Source organism: Stenella coeruleoalba, assembly GCF_951394435.1.
Source record: "Stenella coeruleoalba genome assembly, chromosome: 20".
Taxonomy (NCBI): Eukaryota; Metazoa; Chordata; class Mammalia; order Artiodactyla; family Delphinidae; genus Stenella; species Stenella coeruleoalba.
Window position 1 is genome coordinate 17,404,963 of NC_137166.1, and position 18,131 is coordinate 17,423,093.

Here is an 18,131-nt window from a genome sequence, read left to right on the forward strand (position 1 = left end):
GTTCAACATTGAATCATGTTCAAGTTCTCTCACTTATTCTCAAACTTAAAACTTGAGCTGTGGCAATAATTTAAGAAAACATCCTTTTAAACAGAAAATATTTTAGTAGTTGAGGACCATAACAAATCAAAGAAAAATAAATTAAGCACTTTCATGTTCACACAAAACAAATACTAAACTAGCCAGCAATGCCTCTTACTCAGGAACTCTGATGAATACAGTTATACCTATATTTAATCTAGCAGTATGTGAAATAGATGCATGTATATGTATACATGAATCACTTTGCTGTATACCTGAAACTAACACAACACTGTTAATCAACTATACTCTAAGACAAAAAGTTAAAATAAATAAATAAATAAAAGATACCATTAAGAAAATAAAAAAAAAAATCTAGCAGTTATCCAGCGTCCTCATTATCCTCTACTAATGTCTAATTAATAATACAAATACAAAGAGAACGTTTCAAGACAGTAGGGTTTATAGTTTCCACTGCTACAGAAGTGTATCTCACTTCACTTATGCAGTTTTTCTTCCTCCTAGCTCACTGTCACAATTCTGTGACATTTATTAGAAAACTGCAATCCTCTTGCTACTATTAAACATTTGCTTTCAGGAAATCAACAAAATGAATCAACCATGCATATTAATAGTCAAAAAAATTTCCAAACTAAACAAGGTTAATCTACTTCATGAATTTTTCAGTCATCTGTTGTCTAATCTTGCTCATCAAAATTTTTTGATTATTCAAGATGTAGCACACTCAATATTTGATCATCCTATCTACATTTAAAGCACATTTAGATGATTTAGACAACTAAAATATACTGTGTTAAATGGGAAACTGAAAAAAGTCTCCCTTCCATGTGCCACCACACAATTACCTCTGTCTCAATAACTTTATAAAAAAAGTTAGTATATCTCAGAGTCTTAAAATTATTTTTTGTTTTTTTAACATTTTGTGTGTGTGGTAAAATATACATAAAATTTACTACTGTAGCCATTTTTTTAAGTCTACAATTCAATGGCATTAAGTTCATTCACAACGTTGTACAACAATCACCACTAGTATTCACTTCCAGAACGTTTTCATTGCCTCAAACATAAACTCTGTACCTACTGAAGAATACCTCCTCATTGCCCTCTCCCCATAGTCCCTGGTGACCACTATTCCACTTTCTGTCTCTATTCTAGATACCTCATGGAAACTTATAATATTTGTCCTTCTGTATCTGGCTTATTTCAATTAGCATATGTTTTCAAGGTTAATCCATGTTGTAAGATGATATCAGAATTTCATTCCTTTTTAAGGATGAATAATATTCCACTGTATGTACATACCACATTTTATTTATCCACTCATCTGTTGGTGGACACTTAGCTTTTAGTACACTCAGAGTTGTGCAACCATCATCACAATACATTTTAGAATATTTGTATCACTCTCAAAAGAAACCCCAAGCCCTTTAACTATAATCCCCCTCACTCCCCTCCACCCCAGGAACTACTAATCTACTTTCCGCCTCTCTAGATTTGTCTATTCTGTAGATTTCATATAAATGGAATCATACAGTATGTGGTCTTTCATGATTGGCTTCTTTCACTAAGCATACTGTCAAGATTCATCCATGTTCCAGCATGTATCAGTAACTGATTCCTTTTTATGGCCAAATATTATTCCATTAAACGGATATACTACATTTTGTTTATCCATTCATTCATTAGTTGATGGACATTTGGGTTGTTTCCATACTTTGGCTATTATGAACAATGCTGCTCTGAACATACGTATACAAATACACATGTATATTTTATGTGTACAGATGTTTTCATTTCTCTTGGGTATGTATCTAGAAGTGAGATTGCTGGATATGGTAACTCTATGTTTAACTCTTTGAGGAACTATCAGATTATTTTCCAAAGTGGCTGCACTGTTTTACATTCCCACCAGCAGTGTGTGAGGTGATTTCTCCACATCCTTGCCAACACTTATTATTATCTGTCTTTTTGATTATAGCCATCCTAGTAGGTGTGAAGTGGTATCTCACTGTGGTTTTGCTTTGCATTTCCCCAATGACTAATGATGTTGAAAATCTTTTTATACCCTTATCAATATTTAACATATTTTTATTGCATCAGTGCTTTTATTTTAAAACATTTATGTTTAGCAATATATTAAAGTCAGTATGTTCTTAAATATAACAAATATGTTTAATAGCACAAGCAGTATTTTGCTGCTATTAAACTAAATATACAGAAATAGTTGTCCTAATCAATAAAATGAAGTATAGTCAGACTCTTCATATTGTATTTGTTTATAGCCAGTCACCTAAGTGCTTCTCTCATTTAACTGACAGGTTTTTGTTTAAATATAATCAATTCCTGTGCTCAAGAATGCCAATCAGGTGCAGCCACTACAGAAAATAGTATGAAGATTCATCAGAAAACTAAAAATAGAACTACATGATCCAGCAATTCCACTGCTAGGTATTTACCTTAAGAAAACAAAATCATGTCTTGAAAAGATATCTGCACCCTCATTTTCACTGCAGCATTATTTACAACAGTCAAAACAAGGAAACAACCGAAGTGTCCGTTAACAAATGAATGGATAAAGAAGATGTCATTCATACACACACACACACACACACACACACACACACACACACACACACACGCATGCGCGCACACACAAGAATATTACTCAGCCATAAATAAGAAGGAAATCTTGCCATTTAACACATGAATGGACCTTGAGGGCATTATGCTTAGTGAAATAAGTCAGAGGAAGACAAATACTATATGATATCACTTACGTGAGTAATCAAAAAATTATTTTCTTCAAAATTGAACTAAAAGATACAGAGAACAGATTGGGGGTTGTGGGGGCGGGGAAGGTGAGGGCTGTGAATTAAATGGGTGAAGGTGGTCAAGCTTCAAGAGAACCTTCTTATTTGAGTATTCCAGATTTAGTGAACAAATCCACCTCCATTTGCATCTGAATTACCTAAACCTTTGTCTTTACTAATTAAATAGCTCCAATTTTTTAAAGGTCTAGGTTTCCACCTATAATCATTTTAATCCAATTATTATTCCAATTAAAGCTTTCTACATGGTTGTATATAACTAGAGCACAATCATTTCACACTTCCAATACTATTCCTTCCTTCTTTTCTGGATGTGGTATTCATTCATTCAAGCACCTTTTGGATATAAGCGCTTGTGCCAGATGCTAAGAGAATGTGAGGTATAGTCCCTGTCCTTGAGAAAAATACCATCCAGTATAACTTTTTAAACAAAACTGGACTTTACTAAATGTTCTTTATGGTTTACTGTGGCTTTAATTCCATGGCTGATTCTAATATTGTACAATTACCTTATTGTGGTTTCGGTTTCATTTCCTGAACACACGCATGATCTAGTACTTTATTACCGAAGCTCGGGCTTGCCTGGTGGCACAGTGGTTAAGAATCCACCTGCCAATGCAGGGGACACGGGTTCGAGCCCTGGTCAGGGAAGATCCCACATGCCGCGGAGCAACTAAGCCCGTGGGCCACAACTACTGAGCCTGTGCTCTAGAGCCCGCGAGCCACAACTACTGAGGCCTGCGTGCCTAGAGCCTGTGCTCCGCAACAAAAGAAGCCACTGCAGTGAGAACCCCACGCACCATAACGAAGAGTAGCCCCCACTCAACACAACTAGAGAAAGCCTGCGCACAGCAACGAAGACCCAACACAGCCAAAAATAAATAAAATAAACTTATTAAAAATAAATACTAAAGCTCTCCTAAGTTTTGAGAGACCTTTCTCCAAATTATTTCCATAATTTTATTAACACTTAAAAACAATGATTAAAAAGAATAAAATACTTAAATGTTTAAAAAGTGTAAAACTTATACTCTGAAAACTACAAAACACTGTTGAAAGAAATTAAAGACCTAAATTAAAGGAAACACATCCCATGTTCATAGACGATAAGACTGAATACTATTAAGATGGCAATGCTCCTCAAACTGACCTACAGATTCAATGCAATCCCTATTAAAATCACAGCTCTCCTTTTTGCAGATATTGAGAAGCTGATCCTAAAATTCAAATGGAAATTCAATGGATCCTGAATAACCAAAACAATCTTATAAAAGAAGAACAAAATTGGAAGACTCACTCTTCCCAATTTCAAAGCTACAGTAATCAAGACAGTGCGTTAGTAGCATAAGAATAGACATACAGATGAATAGAAAAGAACTGAGAATCCAGAAATAAACCCATATGCCTATAGTCAACTGATTTTCAACAAGGTTGCCAAGACCATTCAAAGGGAAACAATAGTCTTTTCAACAAATAGTACTGGGGGCAATTGGATATACACATGCAAAAGAATGACACACCACAGGCTGCACACCATAGACAAAAATTAACTCAAAATGGATCAAAGACCTAAATGTAAGAGCCAAGAATATTAAACTCCCAGAAGAAAACACAGGTGTAAATATTTGTGACCTTGGATTAGGCAGCAGTTTCTTAAATATGACACAAAGCATAACCAACAACAACAAAAAAGATAAAGTAGACTTCGAGAAAATTAAAAACATTTGTGCATCAAAAGACACTACCAAGAAAGTGAAAAGACAGCTCACAGAACAGGAGAAAATTTTGGCAAATCATATATCTAATAAGGGACTTGTATAAAGAATATATAAAGAACTCTTACAATTCAACAATGAAAAGACAAAAATTCAATTTTAAAATGAGCCAAGCCTTGAACAGACATTTCTCCAAAGAAGATATATTAATGGCCAATAAACATATGAAAAGATGCTCAACATCATTAGTCATTAGGTAAATATAAATCAAAACCACAGGAGACTGCTTCATACCCAACTAGAGATAGCTATAATCAAAAAGCTAAGAGTAGGTGTTGACAAGAATGTGGAGAAATCAGAACCCTCAAACATTGCTGCTGAAAATGTGAAATGGTGCAGCCACTGCAGAAAGCAGTTTGGCAGTTCCTCCAAAAGTTAAATATACAGTTACCATATGATCCAGCAATTCCACTCCTAGGTATATACCCAGAGAAATGAAACGCGTGTACACCCAAAAACTTGTACACAAATGTGCATAATAGCCAAAATAACCCAAATGTCTGTCAACTAATAAATGAATGGATAAACATAGTAGTATGTAACCATCTAATGGAATATTACCCACCCATAAAAAGAAATGAAATACTGATACATGCTACAACATGAATGAACCTTGAAAACATTATGCTAAGTGAAACAAGAAGTCACAAAAGACCACATATTATATGATTTCTTTTATATGAAATGTCTAGAATAGGCAAATTCATAGAAACCAAAAGCAGATGAGTGGCTACCAGGAGCTGGGGATGTGGGAGGGAATGGGGAATGACTGCTAAATGAGTAAGGGGTTTCTTTTTGGGGTGATGAAAATGTTCTGGAATTATATACTGGTGCTGGTTACACAACACTGTAAATGGACTACAACTCACTGAATTATACACTTTAAAACTGTTAAAATGAGGACTTCCCTAGTGGCGCAGTGGTTAAGAATCCACGTGTCAATGCAGGGGACATGGGTTCAATCCCTGGTCCAGGTAGATCCCACATGTCGTGAAGTAACTAAGCCCATGTGCCACAACTGCTGAGCCTGTGCTCTAGAGCCCACATGCCACAACTGCTGAGCCCATGAGCTGCAACTACTGAAGCCGTGCACTCTAGGGCCTGCGTGCCACAACTACTGAGTCTGTGTGCTGCAACAAATGAAGCCCACACGCCTAGAGCCGGTGCTCCACAACAAGAGAAGCCACTGCAACGAGAAGCCCACGTACCTCACGAAGAGTAGCCCCCACTCACCGCAACTAGAGAAAGCCCGCACGCAGCAACGAAGACCCAATGCAACCAAAAATAAAAAATTAAAAAAAAATTTTAAATTGTTAAAATGATAAACTTTATGTTCTATGAATTTCACCTCAATTAAAATAAAAAGATAATCAGGAACCAAGTCTTTAAGAATGTGGATTTCACCCTAAAACCCATGGACACCATTACAGGATTTTTAAGTAAGCAATATGATTAGATCTGTATTTTAGGAAGATTAATCCTGCACAACATAGTGCTGTGAATGCCTAAACCTTAGTATATAAATTTAGCAACATCTGATTTGGGTGTTCAGAAGCTTATGCATAGTAATAAAATCCTGGTTTCTTGCTACATCTTGAGTAAGTATGTTTGCCAAATAACTTACCTGTAGATATAAATTCTATTTTACTTATTTAACAAATACTTATATAGTGCTTACTATGTGCCAAGCATTATTCCAAGTTCTTTAGAAATATTAACTCATCCAATCCTCATAACAAATATATGAATCTACTATCTCCACTTTATAGAAGAACAAACTGAGTGAAGAAAGGTTAAGTAACTTGCCTAAAATCACACAGCTATTAAGTAATGCGTGTTTTTGAAACTGGGTTTCTATTCACAAGTCAGATAAATAAGTGGGACTTTGATTTACTTCTTATTATCTCTACCACTTTTAATTTCTAAGAAAAACTTCATATTCTTCTATTTCAACTCTTCTGTTTATTTGTTCGCAATTCACTATGCACTAAATTATTTTTTCTGTGCAGAATTTACAGTGTTGATTCTATCCATTCTTGTGAAGTTTGATTGAAAAACATTCTCAAGAAAATTATTTTTTAGTTTTTATTTACTATATACTATAAACATGTTATTTATGTTTACTATAACAGAGTAGTAATTTGGTTAACTAATTACTTTCTGTTCTTCAACTACTTCATTACCCAGTTTTTTTTTTTAAGCAATGAGTTTTTTAAAGGAATTAAGTAGTAATTTTATCCAAAGCATGTTATTCAAGTATTATATATAAATTTCCATCCTGTACTCAATATTATAGGTCAAAATAAACTAAGAAAATGAAAAGTTCTTCAAAAATAATTTTAAAATTATAAAATTCAACTATATGTTTATATTTCCCATTCATTCACTCTACATTAGCCTAATAGTCTAGAGAGTATGACCTAACAATAAAAATGAAAAAGGAATATAGAAAAAAGTCTTGGAGGTCACAATACAATTTTATAAAAACTTACTCAAGTAAATTTTTGATTTACAGTGTTTCTAAAGTACTTATAACTGCCCATTATCTAGGCACTTATAAATTGAGCCTATAATGTTCACAAGTTATAAATTTATAACTTGTGAACATTAATTTATTATCATTAATTAGCATTTACAGTAGTATTTTTACAGTTAAGCACAAGAGAGTACTCACATGGGACAGAAAGCTCATATTGTTTTTACCTAATTTTTGCTTAACCTACAGAAATAATCAGAGTACAAATAAGTACATACCCCCTACCTACATACTCTTCAGCTCTATAACCCTCTGAAGACTAAAACTATTTTAAAAATAAAGTTTAAAGTTTTAAACTTCATTTTACAGTTATTAAGTACAGGGGCAAACTATATGCTCAGGTATACTTCGCACGTAAGTATTTTCCTATTAACAAATAGGAACTTCATATTAACTTCATTCTTCATTCCAGACTGAATTACAAAACCCTTTAAAACTCTGTGTTATCACTGTTTATTTACATACAATCTCTTTTACTAAACTATAAGCAATATGTGGCCAGGATATATGGGTGAATTCACTTTGAGTGAATGAATAATAATAATATTATTATTATAATATTACTATGTAATACTATAATAATATTATGACTAAGTAACCTTGCACATAAGCATAAAAAAATCATCTCTAAAAAACTACACTTGGCTACATTATAGAATATAGGAATATATAAGAGAATAAAAAATGCCTTATTAACTTTATGTCCTTTAAAAAACTAGTTTTCCTTTCTAGAAGGTTATGGTGGTTGAATAACAAAAGTTAAAGAGAAAAGAGTACACACTGTATACTGTAAATATAGTGTGTACTGCATAAATCCACTTAAACAAAATTCTGAAGAAAGGCAAAACTAATCTTTGGTAAGGAAAAACATCAGTTTTCCTGAGGGGCTGGAGTGGGCAGAATTTACTACAAAAGATCAAGAGGCAGCTTAACGGGATGACTGAAATGTTCTGTATCTTGTCTGTAGTGATTACACAAATGTATACACCTGTTAAAAACTCAAGGAACACTTGAAATGGGTGTACCTGGGTACCTCTATAAGGATGGTTTGTTTTTCTAAAAGAGAGGAAAGAAAGGATACAAGAACAGCAGAACCAACAAGCAAAATGTAGAGAGTACCATGAGAAAATGGAGACATGGGTAGAATGGGAAGATTGGGGGAAAAAAAGAGACAGACAATGGAAAGAAGAACCAAAGTAAATTAATAGGGCCCTATGCAAAATATCACTATTCGTATAGCATTTCATAGTTTTCAAAATCCTCTAACATTTATTTCAGTTATTCTTCCTCACAACTCTTAGGTAAGCAAGCCTGATGACAATGTCTCTGCTGAAGAAAAGGAATGCTTACACGATTTTCCACATGGTCTCAAGGCTTAACTAGAATTAAAACGCAAATTTTCTACTGCCTAACAGAATTTTCAGGAAGTTCAAAAACAAACACCAACCACGACAATAAATAGAACTAACTCCCAATGCTCTATGAGTACTGCTTTTTCTGTTACTCATCTCTTCTCAGGTTTAGTTACGCTCTGAAACATACCAGCAGAAATAGGGTGCAATGACTTCTATGCTTCCATAAAACTACTGCCAAAGAAATCAAGAGCCCCATGGCATCTTCCGTTTTTAAAGCAGTTCTCCTTAGGTGGTGGCTTGCCCTTCCTTTTCACTTTTGAGCACCATCAACAGTCAAAACAGAGGTGGTTCAACCAGCAGTGTGCTTCAGCAAAATCTTGATTTACATGCACCAAAGCCAGGAAATGATTTGCTAATTTTGAGTGCTAAAATATTCCTAAAAAGGGTTATCATCATAATCTTTACTGATTTTTTGTGTGGCTTATAGAATTTCCCTCCTTACTTTATGGGAACTGTTAAGCTAAAGAAATCTACACAAAGTACTCTTTATATACCATCTGAACAGTGGTGTAATCTTTTTAGGGCCTGAAGTGTAAATGCCAATTATCAAATGTTTGTATTGTAAGAAAGTTAAGTATAAACTCAAAACTCTGGGGTAAAATAGTCAAGTTTCAAATACCAGCCTCCTTCACTAGCTATGTAACCTTAAGAAAATCAGTGAATCCCTCTGTACCTCAGTTTCCTCGTTTATGAAACAGGGATACTGATACTATCTCACAGGACTTTTCTGAGGATTAAACGTGGAAAATATCTGTAAAATGCTGGTACACACAAATTGCTCAAAAAATGACTTCAATTATTACTAACACTGAATTTATTATTCTTTATTCTCTTTACCAACACTTTCTTTTGACATGTCCTACAAAGACTGCTTTACATAGATTTTTTAAAACTAAAACTAAATTTATAAAGATAAGAGTAATCAACTTGGCTCACTATTTATTAGTAACTTTTCTGTTCTTGTCTCACCTTCAAAACCAACTACCAAATTTACTAAAGGACTAATAATAACATTTCTGAATGGGAAAGAAATGATAAGGATTCATGGCTAGCCAGCAGTAATAATCAGTACCTACTTATCAAATAAATATTAAAAATAAAAGCAAGAGAAAAAATCTATTTTTAAGTTATTAAGAATAAATAAAAGTAACTGAAAAATCTCATGTATCACATCTTTAGTTGAAACCATCAAATATATAGATCCTTCATCACAACATCAGGTTTTATTTACATTTGGAAGCTGAAATCATTACCTGTAGTTAATCCATAGACTATTTCTACCTTTTCATTCAAATACATGTTTATAATTAGTGTATATACCTCATTAGTTTTTTAACCTTGATTTTTATTAAGGCAACAGGAAATAAAAGACGTGACTCTCTTTCATGTAACTTGGAATAAAATCTTAGCAACAAGAAAAGAGCGTAAGATAATAAGCAACATATCTATTGAAGAAAGTCTTTTACTTCTCATAAAGTTAGCAGAATTATCCTGTCACTACATAATCAGGCCCAATTGGTATCTCAGATTAATTTGATCTTTATTTTTTTCTAATTACCTGTTATTCTTAATAGAAAATAATCCGATGGGTCAACTTTTTCTAATAAAAAGTGGTTATTTTTATATATAACATTGACCACAATAAGAAATGTTTATCTGTACTACCATTTTCAAGTTTTAGGGGACTCCTGGAATAAATACAGTAGAGTCAAGAATGAATCAAGAGCAGACCAAGGACCATCTGATTAAATATGAATTTCTATCATCTTATTGTAACAAGCAATAGAATTCCAGTATTGAATAAAAATAAAAATTAAAAAAGCAGAGTTTAGGAAGAGACACAAAAACAAATGATAGGAAATCAGAGAGAGATGGATCCTAGAAACAAAAAGTTGGCAGGAACTAGGTATGATTCTGTCATATGTTTGAAATTCATTTCCATAATTATTTCCTCAATAATATTTTTAGTTTATTAAGTATGGAGCAATAGAGAATACTAGATACTAAACAAGAAAAGAATCCAATAGATTACTTTTAATGTTAAATACTTTCAAAAAGTCCTTTCCAGTAAGATATCTTCATACATTTCATCATGTTAAGAGTTAATGGCCTGGGGCTTCCCTGGTGGCGCAGTGGTTGAGAATCTGCCTGCCAATGCGGGGGACACGGGATCGAGCCCTGGTCTGGGAAGATCCCACATGCTGCGGAGCAACTGGGCCTGTGAGCCACAACTACTGTGCCTGAGTGTCTGGAGCCTGTGCTCCACAACAAGAGAGGCCGCGACAGTGAGAGGCCCGCGCACCGCGATGAAGAGGGGCCCCCACTCGCCGCAACTAGAGAAAGCCCGAGTACAGCAACGAAGACCCAACGCAGCCAAAAATAAATAAATAAATAAAATAAATTTATGGAAAAAAAAAAGAGTTAATGGCCTACCTTACGAACACAGGCCCTAGGAAACAAATAAATCAGGCTTAATGGTAATTCAGATATATTCCATAAAATCAGTAAAAACACTTACTATTTTTAGGATTTTCATTTTTGAACTATAAAGTAAAATTATGCATGGTACAATATCAAACAGATTGAGAGTAGTTAAAAAAAAAAGGTTATTTTCCCCTTACTCAATGTAATATTTCATATTTTCTTTTAATTTGATCCATATGTAATTTAACTCACTTTTAAAAGCATTTAAAAATTTTAATCCATTGTTTTTATTACTTTACTTCTTCCAATTTGCTTATATTATTTTTCCTGTTTTATCTGATTTTTCTACCATCTTATCTTACATCTCTATAGGTACTTCTAGAATGACCTCTTATTATTTGCTTATTTAGTTTAATTTTTAATCTCAGTTTTTATATAGCAAACTATATATGCCAAAATCAACATTTTTTAATACAGAAAGTGTAAGAAATGGCACCTTTTTTTTCCTGTAGTTGAACATTTTTTCCAGGTCCTCCAAAGAAGAACCCTAGCCTTAAAGTCTGAACACTGTAAGTGTAAACCATTTTATTTTTTTAAAAATATATACAAACTACCTTCTTTAAAGAGGTACGGAAAATGCAAAAATAGAATCAAAAAGTAAAAATCTGTAGTGTATACTTTTGTCCAGGATTTTTTTCTATGCAAGCTATTTTTAATATAATTGCAACAATATCTTTTATTTACTTATTAGGAGTTTCACATGTAATTATGGGGTCACCAGAAACATTATTTTAATGGCTACATATCATTACATTAAATAGCTAGACTCTTTTCCCATTGTCAGGCAATCACCAAATTACATAAAACGGTATTAGCAGAACTATGCAGGGTGACGGATGTTAACTAGACTTATTACGGTGATCACTTCCCAATATATATAAGTATCAAATCACTGTTGTGAATTTGAAACTAACATAATGTAATATGTCAACTATATCTCAAGTAAAAAATAAGAAACTAATTTCCTATTCTTTTTTTGTGTGTGTGTGCGGTACGCGGGCCTCTCACTGCTGCGGCCTCTCCCGTCGTGGAGCACAGGCTCCGGACGCGCAGGCCCAGCAGCCACGACTCATGGGCCCAGCCGCTCCGCGGCATGCGGGATCCCCCGGACTGGGGCACGAACCTGCGCCCCCTGCACCAGCAGACGGACTCCCAACCACTGCGCCACCAGGGAAGCCCTAATTTCCTATTCTTGAAAAGGGGGAGAGGGAGTAGAAGGACCAGCATTGATATGAAAGATAAATGCAAACTGAATAGTAAAGAGATTTTAAATCTATTTTTGAAGCTAAATACCCAACTGTAGGTTTTCCAACCTTGTCTTCCTTAAAAAAAAAAAAAAAAAACAACTTTTAATTTGTAAAACCTATGTTCTCTAAAAAATTTAACAAATTGTATGATAATAATTAAATTCCCTTCACACTGGGCTGAGTTTTTTAGTTATTAGATAGAAATCTAGACTACTGGACTTCCCTGGTGGCACAGTAGTTAAGAATCTGCCTGCCAATGCAGGGGACACGGGTTCGATCCCTGGTCGGGGAAGATCCCACATGCCACGGAACAACTAAGCCTGTGTGCCACAACTGCTGAGCCTGTGTGCCTAGAGTTCGTGCTCCACAACAAGAGAAGCCACCGCAATGAGAAGCCCGCACACCACAATGAAGTGTAGCCCCCACTTGCCACAACTAGAGAAAGCCTGCACGCAGCAACGAAGACCCAACGCGGTGGCGGCGGGGGGGGGGATTAAACCATTAAAAAATAGTTTGTTAAAAAAAAGGAAAAAAGAAACAGACTATTGATGTAAAGCATACATACATAAATATTACTAGACAATACTTCATATTATATATCGTAGGGAGTCAGTACAGTATGGTACTTAAGATAACAGATTCTGAAGTGAGACTACCTGAGCTGGAATCTTGGCTCTACAACTTACCAGCTGTGTGACTCTAGGTAAGTTACTGAAACTCCCTATGCCTCCTTAGCTTCCTCATCTGTGAAATGGGGTAATAGTAACAATCTCAAACAGCTGTTATGAGAATTCAGTGAGTTCATATTTGTAAAGTTCCTGGCACATAGTAGGAACTATATAGATGGCTGTTTAAATTTTTAAAATTTTAAATTTAATTTTTCAAATTTAGCTAACATTTATAGAGCTTACTATACACCAGGTTAAATGCTTTACACGAATTTGCCTCAAATAATCTTAACAACACCTCTGATGAAGATATTATTGCCCCCATTTAAAACAGAGAAAATTGAAGCACAGAAAGATTAAATGACTAAGCTGAGGTCACACACAAACATCAAACAAGGATTTGAACCCAAGTCTGACCACATAACCTACAAACTTAGCACAGATTGCTCTTATACACTAGGAGCAGTAGCCTCCTGCTGTACAATATCTTGCTGAAATAAGAATTTTTTGTATTTCCTGGAATACAGTATTTTAAAAAGTAATATAAAAAATATCAATATGATACAAAAGTATTTATACATGAAATGATTATGATGTCTGGTATTTGCTTTAAAATAATACAGCTTGGGAGGAGGAGAGAGGATTAAAAAAACAAGAGTAGACATACTTTGATAGCTATTAAAGTTTGGTGATGGGTACCACCAAACCCATAAATAAATAAATAAACCCATAAATAAACAAAATGATGTGTTCATCATTTTATTCTCTCCACTTCTGTGTATTCTTTAAAATGTCCATAATAAAAGGTTGAAAATAGAAATAGGGTACATAGATTAAATCCTTTCATCACACAAGCAAACAACTTTCTTATGATACCTTGTATCAAAGATATGAGAACATGACATACTTGATACTTATACATTTTACAACTTATATATAATCAATAAAGGGTGGTATTACTTTAAATAATTGAGTATCCTCTCAACCAAAATGAAAAATTAGTGAAAGTATTTTGGCATAAACATGTAAATATACATACTAGATTGTTGCCTACATTTCCATCAACTTGTTAAAAATATTTGCTTAAATAATTAACACTAGTTTTTTTTTTCTTATCCTTCTCCTGCCTGATAATCTCTATGATTATAACACTCTGGTTTGCTGCCCAGAAAATGGATGAGTTTTTGTACAGACAAATATAACTCCACAACATGGTCACAAATTGAACAATACAAATAGAAACAACAAATCTACTTCACTAAGAAACACTTCTAAAAATTCCTTGCCTCAAAGTGTAGTTGATTTTCATACTAATATATACCATACGTATATATATACCTATGGACTTTTTGTAAGTATAAATATAATCAATAATTAATCTGAGAACTTTTATATGCTTTAAATTATAGTTAAAACAATTTAGCTGATACTAAAGGAAAAAAAATTTATTAAGCCAGACACTATACTAGGCATTTTCATACACATTAGCTCACTAAATTTAAGAGATTATATACATCTTTATAAAAGAACATTAAAGTTTAGAGAGGTAAAATCAGTTGCCCAAGGTCACAGAGCTAAAGGTCACAAGTAGCTAAATTGGTATTCAAATTTAAGCTTAATTACAAAACCCACTTTTTCCCTTGACACCTACACTCAAGTCGAACTTAAATATTTAGGGCCTTTTTTAAGTGGACCATAAAATGCTTATGTTACTGGTTACATATATATTTTACAGTGGCAGCCTGGCTTTGGGTAAAGAGCACCAACTACAACACAAAAGCACTGTTTGTTTCTACTACCGTATGATTTTTTCCCCCCAAGTCTCTTAATTTCAGCCTCAGGTTACTCATCTTTATAATAGGAAAATTAATATCCTTGCTGTCCAGTTCCCAGGATTACATGATTCAAAAATGACATACGTGAAATCACTTCAAAAACTGCAAAAACAAGTAGTCCTTTTTTTTGTCTTAAAATGCTAAAAACAACACAGAATAATGTTTTCTAAAGTAATCGTCAGCTGTTTAAATTATGCTACACATTCTAACATTTCCAGAACTTTCTAAAACCCTTTTTTCTAAGCATAGCTCAATCATCATCTCTATTACTTGGCTTTCCTTATCCTTAAAAATGATGCAAGAGTAATGACATCAATGCTTCTGTAATAAATAATTAATATGCCATTCTGAAATGCTCAGCATATGAAAGTTCTAAATTCTGACTTTCCAAACTAAATATGTGTTTGGTGTCACTCTTTTAGTTATGTTCATGATCTTAATGTTTGAGCCTTTTCATATTCAGTTTGTTTTGTAAAAAACTAGAATCAAGATATGGAATTCTACAGTAGAATACCCAACACATAATTTTTAATAGTTTTGTGGGGTTTTTTCCCAAGGCTTCTCGAAACAGATAAAATAGCTAACAAGGACATCAAACACAGTAACAAAATCCACTAAAACATTCAGCTGCTCTAAAAGAAGGATCAGGCTCTTTAGGAGAAAACTAGATTGTATGAGTTTGCAAAGTTTAACACTTTCTCATTTAAACTCCATTTCAGAGAAAGCCTTTGCATACTCACACAATATGCTTTAAAATGGCACTTTGCTGACCTTCCAATAGTCCAGCTCTATGAAAATTCTGTGATGGGTGTAACTTCAGAGAATCTGAAAAACACAAAAAGCATTAAGTACTTTTTATGCTGAATGACTTAAAAAAAAAAAAGCCAAGGATAGCATACATCTCTTATATAATTGTCACGTAATTTTAAGAGCTGAAGTCCCTATTTGTGAATATATTCTCGCAAAAGAAGGCTGAATTGCCTCTACACTGGTCTCTATACTAAACTTAGATTTTCATAAAGCATTTGTTTCATGGAAAATTATCTGATGATTACTGCACAAACGGTGTTAATGTCTTGACTATTCTTAGCACCCAACTGTACCACATTAGCCCTTCTCTAAGAATCACCTCTAGATATCGTCTCTTCCTTTCTGACACTCAAAACTACAATATTTCCAAACTATTTCAGGATGGTGACTGCCAACTAAAGTCATCAGAGCAACAGACAATGGCTACAGTTACTAAGTAGGACTCTGTGTACAAACTCAATCGTCAGTCTATAAAGTCCAGCACCTTCCAGAGAAAACCACCTCACTCTGATTCACTTCAACGATTTTAAATACATGAATGTGAAGCTGAAGACCCCCTTTTTGCAGGGGGTGGAATCAGCGGATGGATACATCAAATCAAAAACCGAAGAAACCCTGAATTTCTCAGGAAGGAGGTTCACAATGGCACACAATGTTTTTTTTAACATGGTAAAATAGCCCAGTTATGTCTTTTGCCCCCTCCCAGTGATTTAAAAAGTGACTAAGTGCAGTGGGAGCATTTTGGTTTGATGGCCCTTGCACAAGGAACCTGTTCTAACACATTCTTGTGGTGTCCAGTATAGGAATTTAACCCCAGTAGCGATCAGCTCAAGTGTTAATATTTTATATCCCGGGAATCCCCTTCAGGCCTTAGCCAAAAGAGTTTTAAAACGGGAAACTGTGTCCGATGCCCCCTCCCTGCAAGGAGCCCTGGAACGGCAACGAAAGAGAAAATTCTCAAAGGGCAGCAACTGTGCCTGAGCCGGTACCCCTGGGACAGGAGAGGAATAAAACTAATTCAGGGAGAGCACCTCTCTCTTTGTAAAACAGAGGCAGAAGTAAGTAGTTAGAATGCCACAGAAGTGCAAAGAGAGGAAAAAACAAAGAAAGAAAAGGAAAGAAAATTCGGGCTCTTTCCAGACATAAGATGACGAGGAAAGAAGGACGCCTGGTCGAGGGGGGCCGTCCCAACAAGGGGAGGGAGTGGACTAGGCCGGAGAAAGAGGGGGGCAGAACGACGGCGCACAAACAACCTGGAGAGGGAGAAAAATGGTGACCCTGAACCCAGAACCCGCTCCAGGCTATGCCACCCGTTTGGGGGCAACTTTGCCGGGGACGATGGTCCTGGTAAGAGGAGCCGCAGCAGCCGGATCGCGGCGGCCCCAGCGCAGGGCCCAGTCCGGGGTGATCCCCGAGCCGGGGAGGCCAGGGCCGGCCGCTCGAGGAGGGTGGCGGGGCCCGACCGCCGAGGAGCGCTCAGAGCCACCGGGTCCGCAGAGACCCGGGGGCCGACGGCATTTGGGCCCCGTGCGGCCGGCGGCTCCGCGGGGGAGGGGCCGCCACTCCTCCCTGGCCCCTTCCACCAACCCCCGACCTCCTCGGCCTCTCCCCACCCCCCAAGACAAGCCATCCCGGCAGGGGCTCGGCAGCCGCCCCCGACCGGGACCCCTCCGGCTCCGCGGCGCTGGGCCTCCCCGCCCCCACGCCCCAGCCCCCAGCCTGACTCACCTCGCGAGTACAGGGACTTGGGCGACTCCAGGTCTAGGTCCGCGCTGAGCAATGAGATGAAGTCCGAGGGCATCGCAGCTCGACCCAGCCCGGCCCGAGGGCAGCGGGAGGGGGGGAGCGGCGGTGGCGGCGGCACCTCCTCTCCGGGACCGCGGGCACCGAACCGGGGGCGGCAGGCGAGGGCGGCTGCCGCTGCCTCCTCCTCGAGGGCAGTGACTTCCACTGAGCCGAGGACCGAGGAAACGGCGTCGGGGTGGAGGGGAAACTCCACGGAGACTAATTTTCGGCGAGCCAGGAGGGGGGTTCAGGGCGGGGAAAGGGAGGGGGAGAGCCAACGGGTCCGTTTCGTGCTTCTCCTCAGCGAAAACTGACGGTCGCTGCCGCCACCGCCGCCGCCGCCGCCGCTGACAGGAATCTGAGCCCCGCCTCCCGCGGGGCACTGCGCAGGCGCGGAGGGGGGGCGCCCCAGAGCGGGGAAGAGCCCGGGCGACGCCGGAGGGCGGAGCGGCGCACCACGGAACAGCATCAACAAGGGCTTCGCTTCCTGCGAACAGCGGCCTGGGGCTGCTGTTCCCGAGCTGAGAAAAGTCCCCGCCGGCAGGGAGGGAGGGAGGCTGGGAGGTGTCCGCGCCTGGGGCCCCGGGGAGGGAAAAGGTATTTGCACCGACCTGGTGGCGGCGAGCCGAAGGCGGCCAGCCCAGCGCCGAGCTGAGCGTAAGAGGAGATAGAGCTGGGGAGGGGGGGAGCCGAGGCGTCTGCGAGA

General features: G+C 37.1%; 1 protein-coding gene across 8 annotated transcripts in view; it reads right to left on the reverse strand.

Moving 5' to 3' along the window:
• The window catches only part of NFAT5 (nuclear factor of activated T cells 5), a 132,043-nt gene extending 114,278 nt beyond the window's left edge, over positions 1–17,765 (reverse strand). For 4 of the 8 annotated variants that reach the window (XM_079908466.1, XM_079908467.1, XM_079908465.1 and 1 more), the window contains exons 1-2: positions 17,369–17,382; positions 15,602–15,655 (exon numbers count right to left, since the gene is read on the reverse strand). Coding sequence is in view for 4 of the 8 variants with exons in the window: in XM_079908461.1 (XP_079764587.1) it covers positions 15,602–15,655; positions 17,369–17,441 (127 nt within the window). In the remaining 4 variants the exon portion in view is untranslated. Of the gene's footprint in view, positions 1–15,601; positions 15,656–17,368 lie in introns of all 8 variants that reach the window. The other 4 variants (XM_079908461.1, XM_079908460.1, XM_079908463.1 and 1 more) reach the window with 2 other exon arrangements.
• Between the last annotated feature and the right edge of the window lie 366 nt (positions 17,766–18,131).